This window comes from Apteryx mantelli, chromosome Z, assembly GCF_036417845.1.
Source record: "Apteryx mantelli isolate bAptMan1 chromosome Z, bAptMan1.hap1, whole genome shotgun sequence".
In the NCBI taxonomy this organism is placed as follows: Eukaryota; Metazoa; Chordata; class Aves; order Apterygiformes; family Apterygidae; genus Apteryx; species Apteryx mantelli.
Genome location: NC_090020.1, coordinates 56694868 through 56708659, shown reverse-complemented (window position 1 = coordinate 56708659; position 13792 = coordinate 56694868). Strand labels below are relative to the sequence as shown.

Here is a 13792-nt window from a genome sequence, read left to right as displayed (position 1 = left end):
TTTGTGATGTAAATTATTTTCTGCATTAAAAGCAGGGAGGATCACCAAATTTATGTGGAACTTGGTTAGCTTTGGAAATAAGATAGGGGATATTTGAGGGGTCTGTCCCACCAAGACTATCATTTGAACCTAAAAATTAACAGAGTAACAACCTCTGCCATCGTAATCTTAGTCTTTTCTCTTGGCTTGCTATTTGAAAAGGCCAATTAGATATTCTTTGCTGGATCAGACAGCTTGCCAGATCCAGGCTTTATGTGACTCCAAGAGTGTATGTTGCAGCAATATGAGTTCACTAGTGAAAGTAAATGGTAATTTATTAGCCACAGTTAAGTAAGAACTGTCTTACTTTTGCCCTTCTCTCGCAATTCCACTGGGTTTTGCAGCATGACACCCTGGCAAGTAAAAAAGCAATGTTGCAACCCAAAGATGTGAAACCACGGGACCGATCTCTTACGCATGTAAGTCCTAGCTTGTTAAAAGTGAAATACTTTACATTTTCTCTCATTAGTGTAACACACAGATAATTGACTAAAAGACATTCTTGCTGAGACAGAATTCTGTCATTTAGGCAGTGAATTTTGGATACCTCAAATTACTTTCTTATGAGTGCTCTTTCTTACAGTCACTGCTACTCCTTCCTGTAATTATACTTATTTTGTTTGCCAGATGTTCAGTGACAATGTTATACTGCTGTAGTCTGTTTTCCAGTTGCTTTATTTGTCCTAAGACAACTTCTTTCTTGCCTTTTCTTTCAGAAAGCAAATAGACAAAGGGGGAAAAAATCTTTACAAATGTTTTAAAGTGCAAAAACTCGGACAATGGATTTTGCCCCTCTCTGTGTCTAACTGAAACAATGAAAGTCCTGCACTTTAATCTCCTTAGCCCCAGGGGGTCTTCTAATTATTGCAGCTGTTGCACGGGCTTATACATACTGACCTCTTCCTTCCCATTCATCTTGGAGGCTCTTTTATGTCCATTAGCTCTTCACTGAAAATGGAAGAGCCTTAAACTCTAAGCATAGGTGAAGTTTACCTTTTGGATCAGGCTGAGGAGAACAAAGCATTCTCGAAGTTTCTTTCCAGGATTTACAAATGACCAAAGGCTTTTCTCAGCACTGCAAAAGCTACTTTAAATTGGGAGTGATACCAACATTGATACAACTCTTTAGTTTATTCAGATATCATAGAGATTACCAATATATGCCAACTGAGAAAAGCAGTGGTTGCTTCAAAAATGGAAAAAATGAGAGTGGGAAGACAGTTGGTTCTTGAGAATGCACTTACATGTTTAAGCAATATGAAGCTCTAAAAAATGAGTTCAGAGAAATATGTTGCCGTCTCCTGCTAAATTAATGAACCTTTTTGTGGTTGTGCTGAGCAGCAATGCTTTTGATCCCAAATGAACTCATGTTGCATCAATCTAGCAATTTTGCAAAAAAAAAAAAAAAAAGAAAAAAAAAGTTTATTACAGGCAATGAATCTAAATTCATATAAAATACATTTTAATTAAGATTAGAACAGCAAACCAAATGAACAACGTGCTTCACATACTTGTGAGTTTCTGGTTGGAGTCTGAGTTGCAGAGTCAGAGTCAAATATTGTATAGTACAAACAAAGGAAAGTTTAAAATGTTAGTATCTGCTCTTCACAATAAAAAGCAGTAAAGCCAGATGCCCATCTTGCATATATTCTTATAGGTTTGTCCTTAATATTCAGGATAAATGTTTTATCCACTTGCCCATTTCTTATTTCTGGGCATAGAACACCAAGCAGGTCAATTAAAATCATATTTTTATTTTCTACTATACCACTGAATAGAGCCGTACTGATTTATACCAGCAGGTAACTGGCCCACAGTGTCAACTCATATAACTAAATATCTAATATAGTAAATACCTAATCTATTAAAATAAACCTAATCTATTAAAATAAATATTTTAATGCCTACTGCAGCACCTCTTATTTTTGTTGGTTTGATCTGTTAAATTCACAAAGTAATCAGTTGCTGCTGTCTAACTCTTTTTGTGTCGTAAGATAGTGCTCTGTGATGGAAGTGTGATAAGGGACTGTGTGTTTTGGGATATACAAAACCAAATTACTTTTATGCGCACATATATTTTGCATGTCTCTGTATATACATTTTTACACAACTTAGGCAATACAAAGGGTCTATAAATTTTCCCTAATTAGGCAACAGGGGGTGCCACAGAACAGTGAAACTGCAGAGACGTATGAGCTAGTATAGCTATCTCTCTGCCATCCCCTCTCAATCTCGCCCAGTACAGATAGTTTATATTAATAAGGAGATGTGCTTGAGACTGTTGTGTAGCACTGAGGCCAGCTGGAAGGGTATGGCCCTCATCCACGCTGTTAGACTCTTTTGTCTTCCAAAAGCGGATGGGCCCCTTGAACACAGCCCATGGGGAATTGCCCCTGGTCTTTGCTTGCTCCTGAATTTTTTCCAGAGATTTGTTTGGAAGGGTTTTAAGGGACCTGGGCCAATAATGCAGTAAACTAATCTAACAGTTTAACAGTTTTGATGATTGACTTCCAGGTACCTGGAATATTTAATTTATTAATGTGAACATAGCCATGGTGTTTCAGGATGTATTCTTCACTTGTTACCTTTGCCAAACATTGCTTGGGTCCATTTGATGCTGTCTGAAATTATGTCATTGCTCTGAAGAAGCATTATGTGCATTATGGATTAGGTCAGTCATTCTGAAATTGCAGTTTATGGGACACTAATGGTCTAGAGGGTCCTAATATGTGGCCTGGCTGATGTGTGGATCCATATTAAATAATGAAATATGGGAATTCCCCAAATTTCCTCTTCCATTTCCTATTTCTCTGCCAGTAGTTTTGATGGAATTGGGGTTTAATGATTGAGATTTGACTTAAATGTGTGTGTAGGTTTTACACAGTGTATTCTTTTTTCATTTGGGAAACTTTCTTAGCAAAAACATGACAAGAAGAGAAAAGTGTATTTTCTACTTATTGGTCATTGGTCATACCTTTGGTAAAATGGCAAAATTTCATTGAAATTGTCTGTAAGACCAAAACTATTTCTAAGTGTGTTGGAACTTCTTGAAACAGCATTTTACCATATTATTACTTACTCATAAATGATCAGCCTTCTTCTGCCTTTCAACAAAGTTCTAATAAAAAAGACTTGTAGTTAAATTATTTATTGCTACAATGCCACCATTTTTCAAAAATATATTAGAGTATGTTATTTCCTCATCATGAAATATTCCAATAAAATCATCAGAATAAAGGAATACTTTATGATTTATTCTTCTTGCTTTGTAGCCATTCTGTGCAGTAGATAATTTATAGTGTTGCTGCTGTTTCTGCCGATTTTAGAGTGAAATAAGTGAGGTTGTATGTTGTTGTTCAAAGATCATCAGGAGACATCCTTTTGACACCAAACTGTAAAAGACATTGATGATAGGGAGGGAAGTGACCTTGCCAAAAGGAATACCTGATTTCTGCCACCTCAGTGTTGGTACTGTTTATGGTTTAACTGTGCATGTGCAGCTGTTGTTGAATTCAGTGGGAGTTATGGACAGTTATATAGCAAACAGTATGTGGCACCTGGACAGAACCCATGTTTACCAAAACCACCTTAACTCTACCCTTCTCTCTCCAACCTCTGATATGTTCAAGTAACTTTTAAAAAAGTCTAGATTCTTTCCAGAACCAGAAAGGCACCATGTAAAATCAAGCTTTGTTTAGTCTATATCATTTGTAGTGCATGTGGGAAAACACGGTTATGAGAAGTTGACCAACAGCCATATGTTTATAAATGTTATATTTGTAGTAAGCCTTGGATGCATAGGAACAGATGTCAGGCCATCTCTTATTATCAGATCTTCATCAAAAGCACAAACCTTTTGGTGTCCCCCTTGGCTGTTTGTCTCACTGTGGCTGACAGACCTCACGCACTGAAGGGATCCCGATTCACCATTGGCACTTCTGTGTGCGGCTACCGTAGCGGGCTGCTTCAGAAGGCCTGTTTTTTAATCTGCCTCTTTCCAAGGGCTAGAAGTGCTTAGCCTTGTCTGGTCACACAGTTTGACTGGCAATTGGATGTGTCATGTAGGCTCATTTATTAAGCCAATATGGCAGGCAGCACTGTCAGCCTAAACACCCTGCTTACTGTCCAGGCAGCTGAACAGCACTTTGAATTGAAAGAATCCAAGCGACTGTGTGACATAGTTGATGCATTTAATCATTCCTTCTCCCTTTTGATTATAATTTGCTGTAATACACCTGTTGAAATGCTTATATGGTTTAATTGCTTTTTTTCTATGTGTACAGTGAAAATAATTTCTCCAAGTATAGTTACTGGTAGCAACCACTAGAGGGGGGCATCATTTATATGGCAGAATATCTTGAAGGCTTACTATTGTTATTATACCAGTCTGTTTTCAGCATTGTAACAGTATCTAGGTAAAGCTACAATATAGTGAGGATCGCAAAAATGATGCAAGATGTATCGGTAATGTGCATTTGTTATCTTTTCAGGTGTTGTATTTCACTATCGTGCTGCAACCAGCAGGTATACTCTGAATTTTACACAAGCTCAACAGACTTGTCTGGACAATGGTGCTGTCATAGCAAGCCCTGAGCAACTGAAAGCAGCCTATGAAGATGGATTTGAACAATGTGATGCTGGCTGGTTGTCTGACCAGACCGTTAGGTGAGACATTTAAAAGGCTTCTAGACAGTGTTTTCCAAAATTAATATGCTTAGCCTGTACAGACTTGAAATGCTGACTTACCATAATAACAAATATGATATCCAATTACAACAGATATCCAATTAGACATCCAAGAATTGGCTGCTTTGGAGATAAAATGGGAAAGAAAGGAGTCAGAACATATGGACGCCGTTTTCCTAATGAAACTTATGATGTATATTGCTATGTGGAACACATGAAAGGTAAGATAGACCTATATTTAGTCTGCACTGCAAAATCTAAAATGACTGGAGAATCTAATATGGAAGGGCAGTGAAATAAGAAGTTCTGTGTAAAATACATTTTGGCTGTTTTCAGTCTGAAGAGAGTTGCTGAATGAAGTGAACCTATAGTTTGTGGTCCAGCAGGTCTTTCTTAATGGTGAATGTGAAGGTGTACAGCTTACAGAGAGACAGTCAGGTTTAAAGCTGCAACAGTTAGTGACAGTAGATCTCAAAAAAGTTGCTGTTGAAGCCTCTTCTTCTAGTTAGAATGTTATTAAAGTATTTTCAGAGAAATACATTTAATGTTTGTGAAAGTGCATATGTATATGGAAAGGTGGATATAGTACATGTACTAACTATATTATAGTTCATGAAGTTTATAGTTAAGGTTTTACATATTCAACACTTAAAATTAGACAGAATTAATTGGATTTAATTGCAATCCAGGGCTAATAACATCTTTTTAAGAATAGGGCCTCTCACCATCAAAAGCAAACAAACAAGCAAAAACTTTCCAATGAGGAGTCTACATCTTCTTTAATAAGAGGCTTTATGATTCCACAGTATGGCCGCAGTCTTTGCAAAGGGTGCTAGAGTGGTTGTGATTCTGTCACATGGCATCTATGAACCATGGATCATGTTGTGCCATGGTACCCCATGCTCCATGGAAGAGCTGGATTCTGTGATCAGTATTTATTCAGGAAAGAGTTGTGTGGTAAAAAGAAAAAAACAGTGTAATTTTTCCTCTGATTGGGGAGTTCTAGTTTGTGCAACTCTCCATATTACTAGTGTGATGCTATAGTCATTTCTTCTAATCTCTCTTCTAGAAGTGAATTTACCTATATCCTTCTAGTGGGCTTACAGATATATTCCAGATACTAGATATCCATATGCCTAGACATTACTGTGACTAGTTAAATATTTATACTTAAAATATAAATGTAGAAATGTAGAAATATCCGTTTCATTCCTTTCCTGTAGCTTTTTTTTGTTTGTTTGTTTGTTTATTTTTTGGCTTTGTGCTGATATGCAGATGGGAACATCACTCTGGGAACAGAAATACTTTGTAACCAGGACCAAAGTACATTTTTCATTTACTGCAGTGATCTGGGTCTGTAACTCTGCTTTATTCCATACCAGTTCCATTGTTACATTCTAAAAATACTTATAGTAAGCATAGATCTTAAGGGGCAGATCCTTGCCTGATATGCATTTAGTATGGTGCTTTTGATGTCAGTGAAGCAATAAATCATCTACAGCTCTGAGTAAGCCTGCCTTTGTGTATGTATGTATATCCATAACAATCAATTGTAACATTTAGGTGCTCATTATTTTTTTGTATTTTATGTTAGAGTAGAGCTAAATTAGATCATCAAAAGGTTTTTCTTCTGATGACAACTTCTAGAGACTTCAGTCATTAAAATCAATAAATGTTCTTCTCTTACCTTAGTAGCTGAGAAACTGGCCCAGACTATGTTCACATTAGAGAGTTATCAAAAACAAGCAATACAAGTCTTGCAAAGACTCTCAGAAGATACAGGCTTAGGAAATCTGAAAATTAAGGAATAGAATTTCATTAGTGCTTAGCACTGTCTTAAGTCTACTTGTGCTTTACCTTTATCCCTCAATGAACAGCACATCCAAATACCTGGAGTTTATGACATTTATCCTCCATAGATCCTTGATGGAATTGAATTCTGAATTGAAATCTTGACTCAAGGCTTGTAAAATCAATTTTGATCTTTCCTAGCTTGCAAAATGAAGTTGTGAGCAATTGGTATCATTTCTGAATGACAGGTCAATACCTGGTTCAAAGAATCTTCCTTCCCTTTTAAGTACAGATAAATCTAACTAATACTGAGAAATTCATTCTGGCTGAGTTTGAAAAGAATAGTCAAAACTGAAGCCTGTTTTACTGAGGCTAATATTCTGTACTCAGAACAACCCAGAACCAGTCCACAAGAGTCTCTCAAAGAGGTTGCAGTTACTGCTCAGTCTTCTTTGGTGAAGATGCACGCACATAGGTTTTCAGTTCCTCATGAGCATCAAGTAATTCTTCATTGTTACTAAATTTCATTCACCAAGATATATGAGCTGTCTTTTTTCTCTGGATGGCTATATATCTCTGTCCCATTGTAGAAGCTGATGATCTGTTTTCACATATTCATGTCTTTGTGCCTATGAGCTGGACTGCGGTAATGTGATCTGCCTGGCTATGAAGCCTTCAAAGTCTTGCAAATATAAGCTAGCACAGAATACTGAGGAGATTTGATATATCAACCCAGATTACAATAAGCACATTATTTTTACCTTCTTTATTGCATAGTGGCTTCCTGTGGAATACTGGTGAAATCAAATGTAGCGTTTCAGCCTTTTTCTCAAAGGTGCTCCATAACCTAGACCAAGGTTTTTATGAACTGCTTAAAGGTCTGGCTTGAAGACTGTGAATGACAGCTTCACCTCTTTGATCCAGTGAAGCTCTCCGTGACAATAATAAAGCCCATCTTGTAGTAACAGAAAATTCACAGAGATGGGTACAAGTTCAGAATGAAATTCTGCAGGAAGCAAAGATGCCCACGTTTCACTACCATCCTTTCCAAATGGAAAGTGTGCTTGACCTTGTCTTATCTAAATGATTTTCAGTATATATATTTATAAAAGTGCACAAGAATATGTTTCCCCAAATTAAGAAAACAAAGCACCCCATCTTACACTGGGATATGTATTGTACATGTTTTTCCTGCTGAAGATGGTGTGAGAGAAAAAAAGCAGTGTGTGATAAATGACGGTTGCGTGTTTGTTACACTAGTAGATGATAGTATGCTACTAGGTGACACTGCTGTGGTAATAAGCTGAATCAGAGAAGACAGGAAAATTCCTTTTAACTCAGTTAGTTTTACCATTACCACTTCCAGAAAATAGAGTTAAGTCAACACTGGTCACATAAGAAAACTCATCCTTAAGCTCTCTATTTATGTAGCAGGAAAGTCCTCTGTTCTGTGAAGAGATAACTGTCTAATAGCTGAGCACCCTTGGCCCACTGCATAATGTTTTTGTTGCTTCTGATTATCTTGATCAATTTTAATGCCAATAGAGATCATAAATAATAGCTAATCAAATTTCCTTCCCCCCCCCCCTCCACTTTTGCCTATTTGGTCAGAAGTTTTCAATGAACTGGAGTCAGAAGAAGATTTCTAGGACCCAGAAGGAGTCATAGTTTGATGGGTATAGATATACAGTATAAGAATGTTATACTGACATGCAAAGGGGGTAGTTTCTCCTCTTTGGATGAGGAAAGCTGCACTGTTAGGAACACACAGTACCACATCATGGCATAGTGCGGGATAAATTGTTCTCCAGTACCTTCACAGAAACTTGAGCCATTGAGGTAGACTTTCTTTTTAAGATAGAGCCAAGGAGCCGAGATGGTTCTGTCTACATAGTAGAAACAGTTTCTGTAAGAACAAGGGATAGTTTCAAATACTGAACTTGGTTGAAGTTACGTAGCACCAATGGGATTACACTTTGGAACCACTTATCCACAGAAGGCAGAGAATTTTATAAACTGCCAACAGAAGTTATTGGAAAGTGGACTTTGCGTAAAACTAGATTCTTTGTTTTGTCTGATTGTAACGTATTCATCCATTGGTAGAAAGAAGCCTTAGCGTTCAGCATGTGAGATTATATTAAATCTCTGATTGCTCTATCTATTTAAGACTGATTCTGGAAGGCACAACCTTTCTCTTACAAAGTATTGAGTGCTCTCAACATACATGTGATACTTAGCATACTGTAGGACTGTGCTTAGACATGATATTTTCCATCTGAATTTGAAAGTTCATATCTATGTAGTCTGTTCTAATTCAGTGCCAAATCCAATAGACTTGCACTAAATAGGTCCTTATTCAGAGAGCTGGAGTTAATGGGATGACTATTCATGGAATAAGATGGTGTTTGATTAATGATATCAAAATTCGGGCCCTAATGAGAATGTCATCATGAAAGCCATCGAACAATTATTGGTCTGTTGGCCTGGTATCAGAGAGAAGGCCCAGAAGGCCATAAGTGGTGGTAAGAATAATTGCAGTTCTTTTTAGCTTAAATGTGTATTGAATTTATAGCACTGATTTGGGCAGTTACACTGAGGATTTGTAGGAGCAACACCATTTCAGCTTTCTTCCTTTCTGGCCCTGTGAAATTACAAAGTTAGCCAGAGACATTGATTTCTCCTTGAAACACAAGCAATTAGGTTAAATTAAAACCAGTTGTCTAGGCTTGATCTTACCATTTCCTTGTTCTGAGGAAAGCCAGAGAGATTAAAGACTGTGCACAATTATGAGTAAAATGTTTTGAGTCTTGCTAAAGAGCACAGGACAGTTATTATGGGAAGGATTTAAGACTTCTGAACTTCTAGTGATAAAAATAAGATTCTGGAGTCAAAATTTCAGTAAAGTAGGTGTGGGCATGGTCTCTTATTACAGACTGGTTTACATTTTTCATATTTCATTGCAACTCATTGTATTAAGCTTTACATACTTTTATTAATAAATCATGTCCTGCAGTTAAAGGTATCCCAAGTGTTTTGGGTTTTTTTAACCTAAAGTGATTCAGCTTCAGAGGTTTGGATGTAACCTGAAGGTATACATAACTTAATACCTCCAACTGAAACAGTGTCTTCACCAGTGTCTTCTATAGACTAATCCCTTGGATGGAAATGGGTGATCAGGAAGGAGAGTTTTCTGTTCTGTCTGCAGATAAGCATGTATGTGATTAATTTGTCAGTACCGTGATGTCAGAAATGGAGACAAAGTGAAATCTGCTCGCCAAAGCCCAATGATGAAGTGTGGGGCTATGAGTATGTGATGCAGAGCCAAAGCACAAGCTGCTCCATGCAGCATTGTCTTCTGGCCGAAGCCATATATGTCTAACAAGCATATGTAATATGCAGATGGGGAGCCATGCAAAGAAAGCTATTTTGGGGTGGCTGTGGGGAGGATTATAAAGTCTCCTTTCCATGCACCATTTTCTCCCCCCGTGAGTGTGGGGGAAAAAAAAGAAAAAAACAAAACCAGATGTCCTTTAAATACTTTCCACTTAGTCTCATGCGGTTTTGCTATTGTCATGGATATTTGTGTGAGAATAATAATAATTTAAAAAAGTCATAGACTAGGTAAAGCTTCAGGTAAGAAGTTTCTTCTGCATTTTTGGTAACTGAAGATCTTCTCTAGAGTCCATTCTGATTCTGGAGCAAGAATTAGATTAAATTTCAATTAAATTTAAACCTGGGACACAGAAAAAGGTCTTTCATTTTCTTCTATCTTCAGGGCCTGTGACAAGGACATATCCTTTGCATTGGGCTACACTGGACATGTCTCCAGCCTTGAACTGTGTGACCTAATGTACTTGTAAGATTCAAGAGTTCTCAAGAGGAATACAGGGCCCAAATATAGGAAGCTAAATAGGAAATAATGCCATGATGCTTTTTATGCATGACCTGGTATTTGAGCTCATAACGTGAGAAATCTCATCTTTTAGAGAGATCCAAAAATCCTAACTTCTGAATGCTTATTGTGCGAGTAAGGCATAGAGAAAAAGATCATATGGAATTCCAAATTCATTTTTCTACTTTGTATAAGTACAGGTCAGTGACACTGTGCAACTACAGTAGAGATCTCTAAGGGTATAACAGTTACCATGCTACTCTTCATGCTTGAGGGCAGCCTATGGAATAAGTTCAACTCTTCAAGTCCTGCCAAATGCAATGGATTCCTGTTAAGCCTATCACTTTGCATGAAGCAGACCTAAGACATTCAGGAGGGTTTAATTAAATCATTACTGATATATATCAAAATGAATCAACTAACTTGTTTTAATGTGTGAAAGACTTCTTCAGCTTGTCTAGCTTTCTGCTTTAAAGTCATTGAGCTAAAATGTTCAAAGTGGAGTAAGTCCATCTATTTTTTCTAAACAATAAACTTGAATGAAGTTGGACATCCAAACTACTTAAGTGGTTTCACAGCCCTAGGGAATTTGTGACATTGTTAATGGTACTTCTTTCCCAGTTTGGGGTGTCAGAGAAGCAGCCCTTAATGACTGCAGGATGGGGGAAGAGAACTGCAGCTGAGACAAGACATCTTATTTGTGCAGCTTGGGAAAGAGGGGGAAGGCTGAAGCAGGAGTCTGATTAATAAACAGGATCCTACATACAGTGGAGACAGCTGAAAGCTGCCAGGTCTGTTTTGACCCGTATGCATGTGTGTGTTTCTCCAAAGTAATCAAGACAAAGGTGCTGGTCCCCATTGTCTACATCCATGTGTGGAGAGGAGGGAACAATGTGGGTAGTATCTCTACCTCCTTGGTTCACAGGCAGTCTGATACTCCTGTCAGTGACTGCTGCAGCTTTTTTGGAAGGGCCTTTTGGATGGGCCAAAGAGAGAGAGAAAAGAAGAGGAAATGGGAATTCTTGGAACATGTGGTCCTGAAGGTGCAAGGGTAAATATTTTAGTTGCCACCATATTCCTTTTTCTCTAGACACCTGACTGTGTTCTAGAAATCAAGGGTTAGATGGAGTTCATATTCTGAGGAAAAGGAAGTTAGCATGGCAGAGCCTCATGACTGCTTGAGCTTTGAACTGCCAACCATGTGGCTTGAGGCCACACAAGAATGATGTTTTTGAAGAGGACTAACATCAAGTTACAGCTGTTACAGCTGCAGGTGGGGAAATGTCCTCAGACAGTTCCGTATAATACCAGCAAAAATGATATTTTATCCCTTTTAGCTATCTTTCAAGACAGACCCAGGGCCCACAGATCTCCAACCGTAGGCACAGAGCCCTGGAACTCTAACATACTCATGAAGGCAGCTTTGCTTGATGAGTTTGATAGGTTTCACCATCTCTCAGAGCCAACTAACGAACATGTGTGGAGTTCACTACAGACCCATTATACTCAAAAAGGAGAGCTGCCAAATTCCTGGTGAGGAATACTGGCTCTTCTCCTCAAACATGAACATCACTAAGAGGCTAATGTGGAAACGTATTAGAATTTTTTTGTTATTTTTTATTTAAAGTTGTTAGAGTTAAGCATTTAATTCTATAGGAATGATTAGCTTTTTGTGTATTTAGTCTCCGTTTGGATTCCCCTGATTGTTTCCTTTGTCTTTCTTAACTGATGCTGGAATGAGGTGAAGGTCATAGAATCTAACCACCACCACAAGGTAAAACTTCTCAGCGTTTCTTCCTCATTGGTGTTGCTGAATTCCAGATGAGACAGTAATGAAGGGAGCTGTTGCTCTGGGAGAGTAAGGTGGGGAAAAGGCTAAGAATTTGAAAAACAAATAAATATAAGTTTATAAGGTGTTTGACGTGTTACCAGATGTGTCAAAAGCACACAATGACAGGTTACTTCTGTCTTGAGCTCTTCTGCAGTTTCAGGGAATCCTTTAGACATCAGTGTATGTTGTGTCACAGAGTTGCATGTGATGCTTTCCTCTGCCAGGTGCAAGTGCCTTGTAGCTCATGTGTTCTTCCTGGCACACTGGGTGATGGCGTGTGAAGCAGAGGGGATGGTGCTGTGCTCCAGGTGGGAAGAGTGACATAGACAGGCATAAAGATCTTCTCTAGGAAGTCACAGCCCACCAGTCCCTTAATGTGGTTTCGTCTATTGGCAAAGAAATTACTGGTGAAATCTGTGCTGGAGGGCTACATCTAGCTTCATTAGTTTTGTCCTAGTCAATACATGTTGTGTATTGACTCCTGGCTATGGTTCTGGCCTGCCCATATTTCTATGCTTGCTTTTAAGATGTGCGATTCGTGATATTCACACCTATAGACACGCCCAACTTAGGGAGATGTTTCCTGATGAGAGAGAATAAGTGAATTATCCTTCAAAGGAATGAAGCTTGCTATAAAACTAGCTGATAAGTCTCTAGATCTTAGGTTTTTTGCTTGGGGGTTGTAGTGAATCAGCTTTTGTCTTCAAGAGAAAAAAATTAGCACCTTCATCTGGCTTGAAGTATTTGAAAGAGAGGCATAAAGCATGACTGTAGTCAGGTGTCTTTTTAAATTAACTAAAACAAACACACATAAGAGGAAAATCCCAGGTATTCTTCAAGTGCTCTGATTGCTGAGGCTAGGCGATCAACCCGAAACTTGATTTTTAAACAGGGGCTAAGAATAATACAAATTGCATTATTGTCTGCAGTCTAAACATTGTCATGGTCTCCATTTCACCCCCTGGTACTATAAGACTAGTTTCTCTTCATCTGCTGGTCTAAGCCCTGGGGTTTGCCTGCATAATATTGCTAAATTATTCATAGTGGACTCCAGCTATGAAAACACTGAAACATTGTGCATGGCTTTTAACACACACAAAAATGGAATCTTCTCAGCTTTGGTGTTGGTGGCTATGTCATTCATTTATCAACCAGACAAGTTTTCTCTTTATTTCCTTGGGGTACACTCCCAAAGTTTTGGCTTGGAAATCGAGGTGCTTTCAGACATCATAATTAAGACACTGTAAGAGTGTAATAGGAGTGTAATCTTCCTGCTAAATATGGAGCTTAGACCAGTTGTGCTTCCAAAATAGGAGTTATGTTTAGAGAATACATGGATTAAATATTTTATTAGTTTCACCATTGACTTTTTATGCTGTTTAAAGGAAGTTTCTGTGTAAGGGTCAAATCCTCTTCTGTTTTTTACTTTGAACGAGCCAGACTGTTTCAGCTGCAGTAACTGACACAGTGAAAGGCAGGATTGGAGCATAAGTCCTTTTTCCCATGCCCTTTTGATAGCCTCTATCAGTTTTGAGGTTGAAGCCTTGAAAGCT

At 38.1% G+C, this 13792-nt stretch overlaps 1 protein-coding gene across 1 annotated transcript in view; it reads left to right on the top strand.

Annotated features, from left to right (window-relative positions):
* Positions 1-13792, top strand: part of VCAN (versican) — a 107189-nt gene that overhangs the window by 17059 nt on the left and 76338 nt on the right. The window contains exons 3-4 of the mRNA XM_067315162.1: positions 4530-4704; positions 4819-4946. Of these exons, the coding sequence (XP_067171263.1) occupies positions 4530-4704; positions 4819-4946 (303 nt within the window). The remainder of the gene's footprint in view (positions 1-4529; positions 4705-4818; positions 4947-13792) is intronic.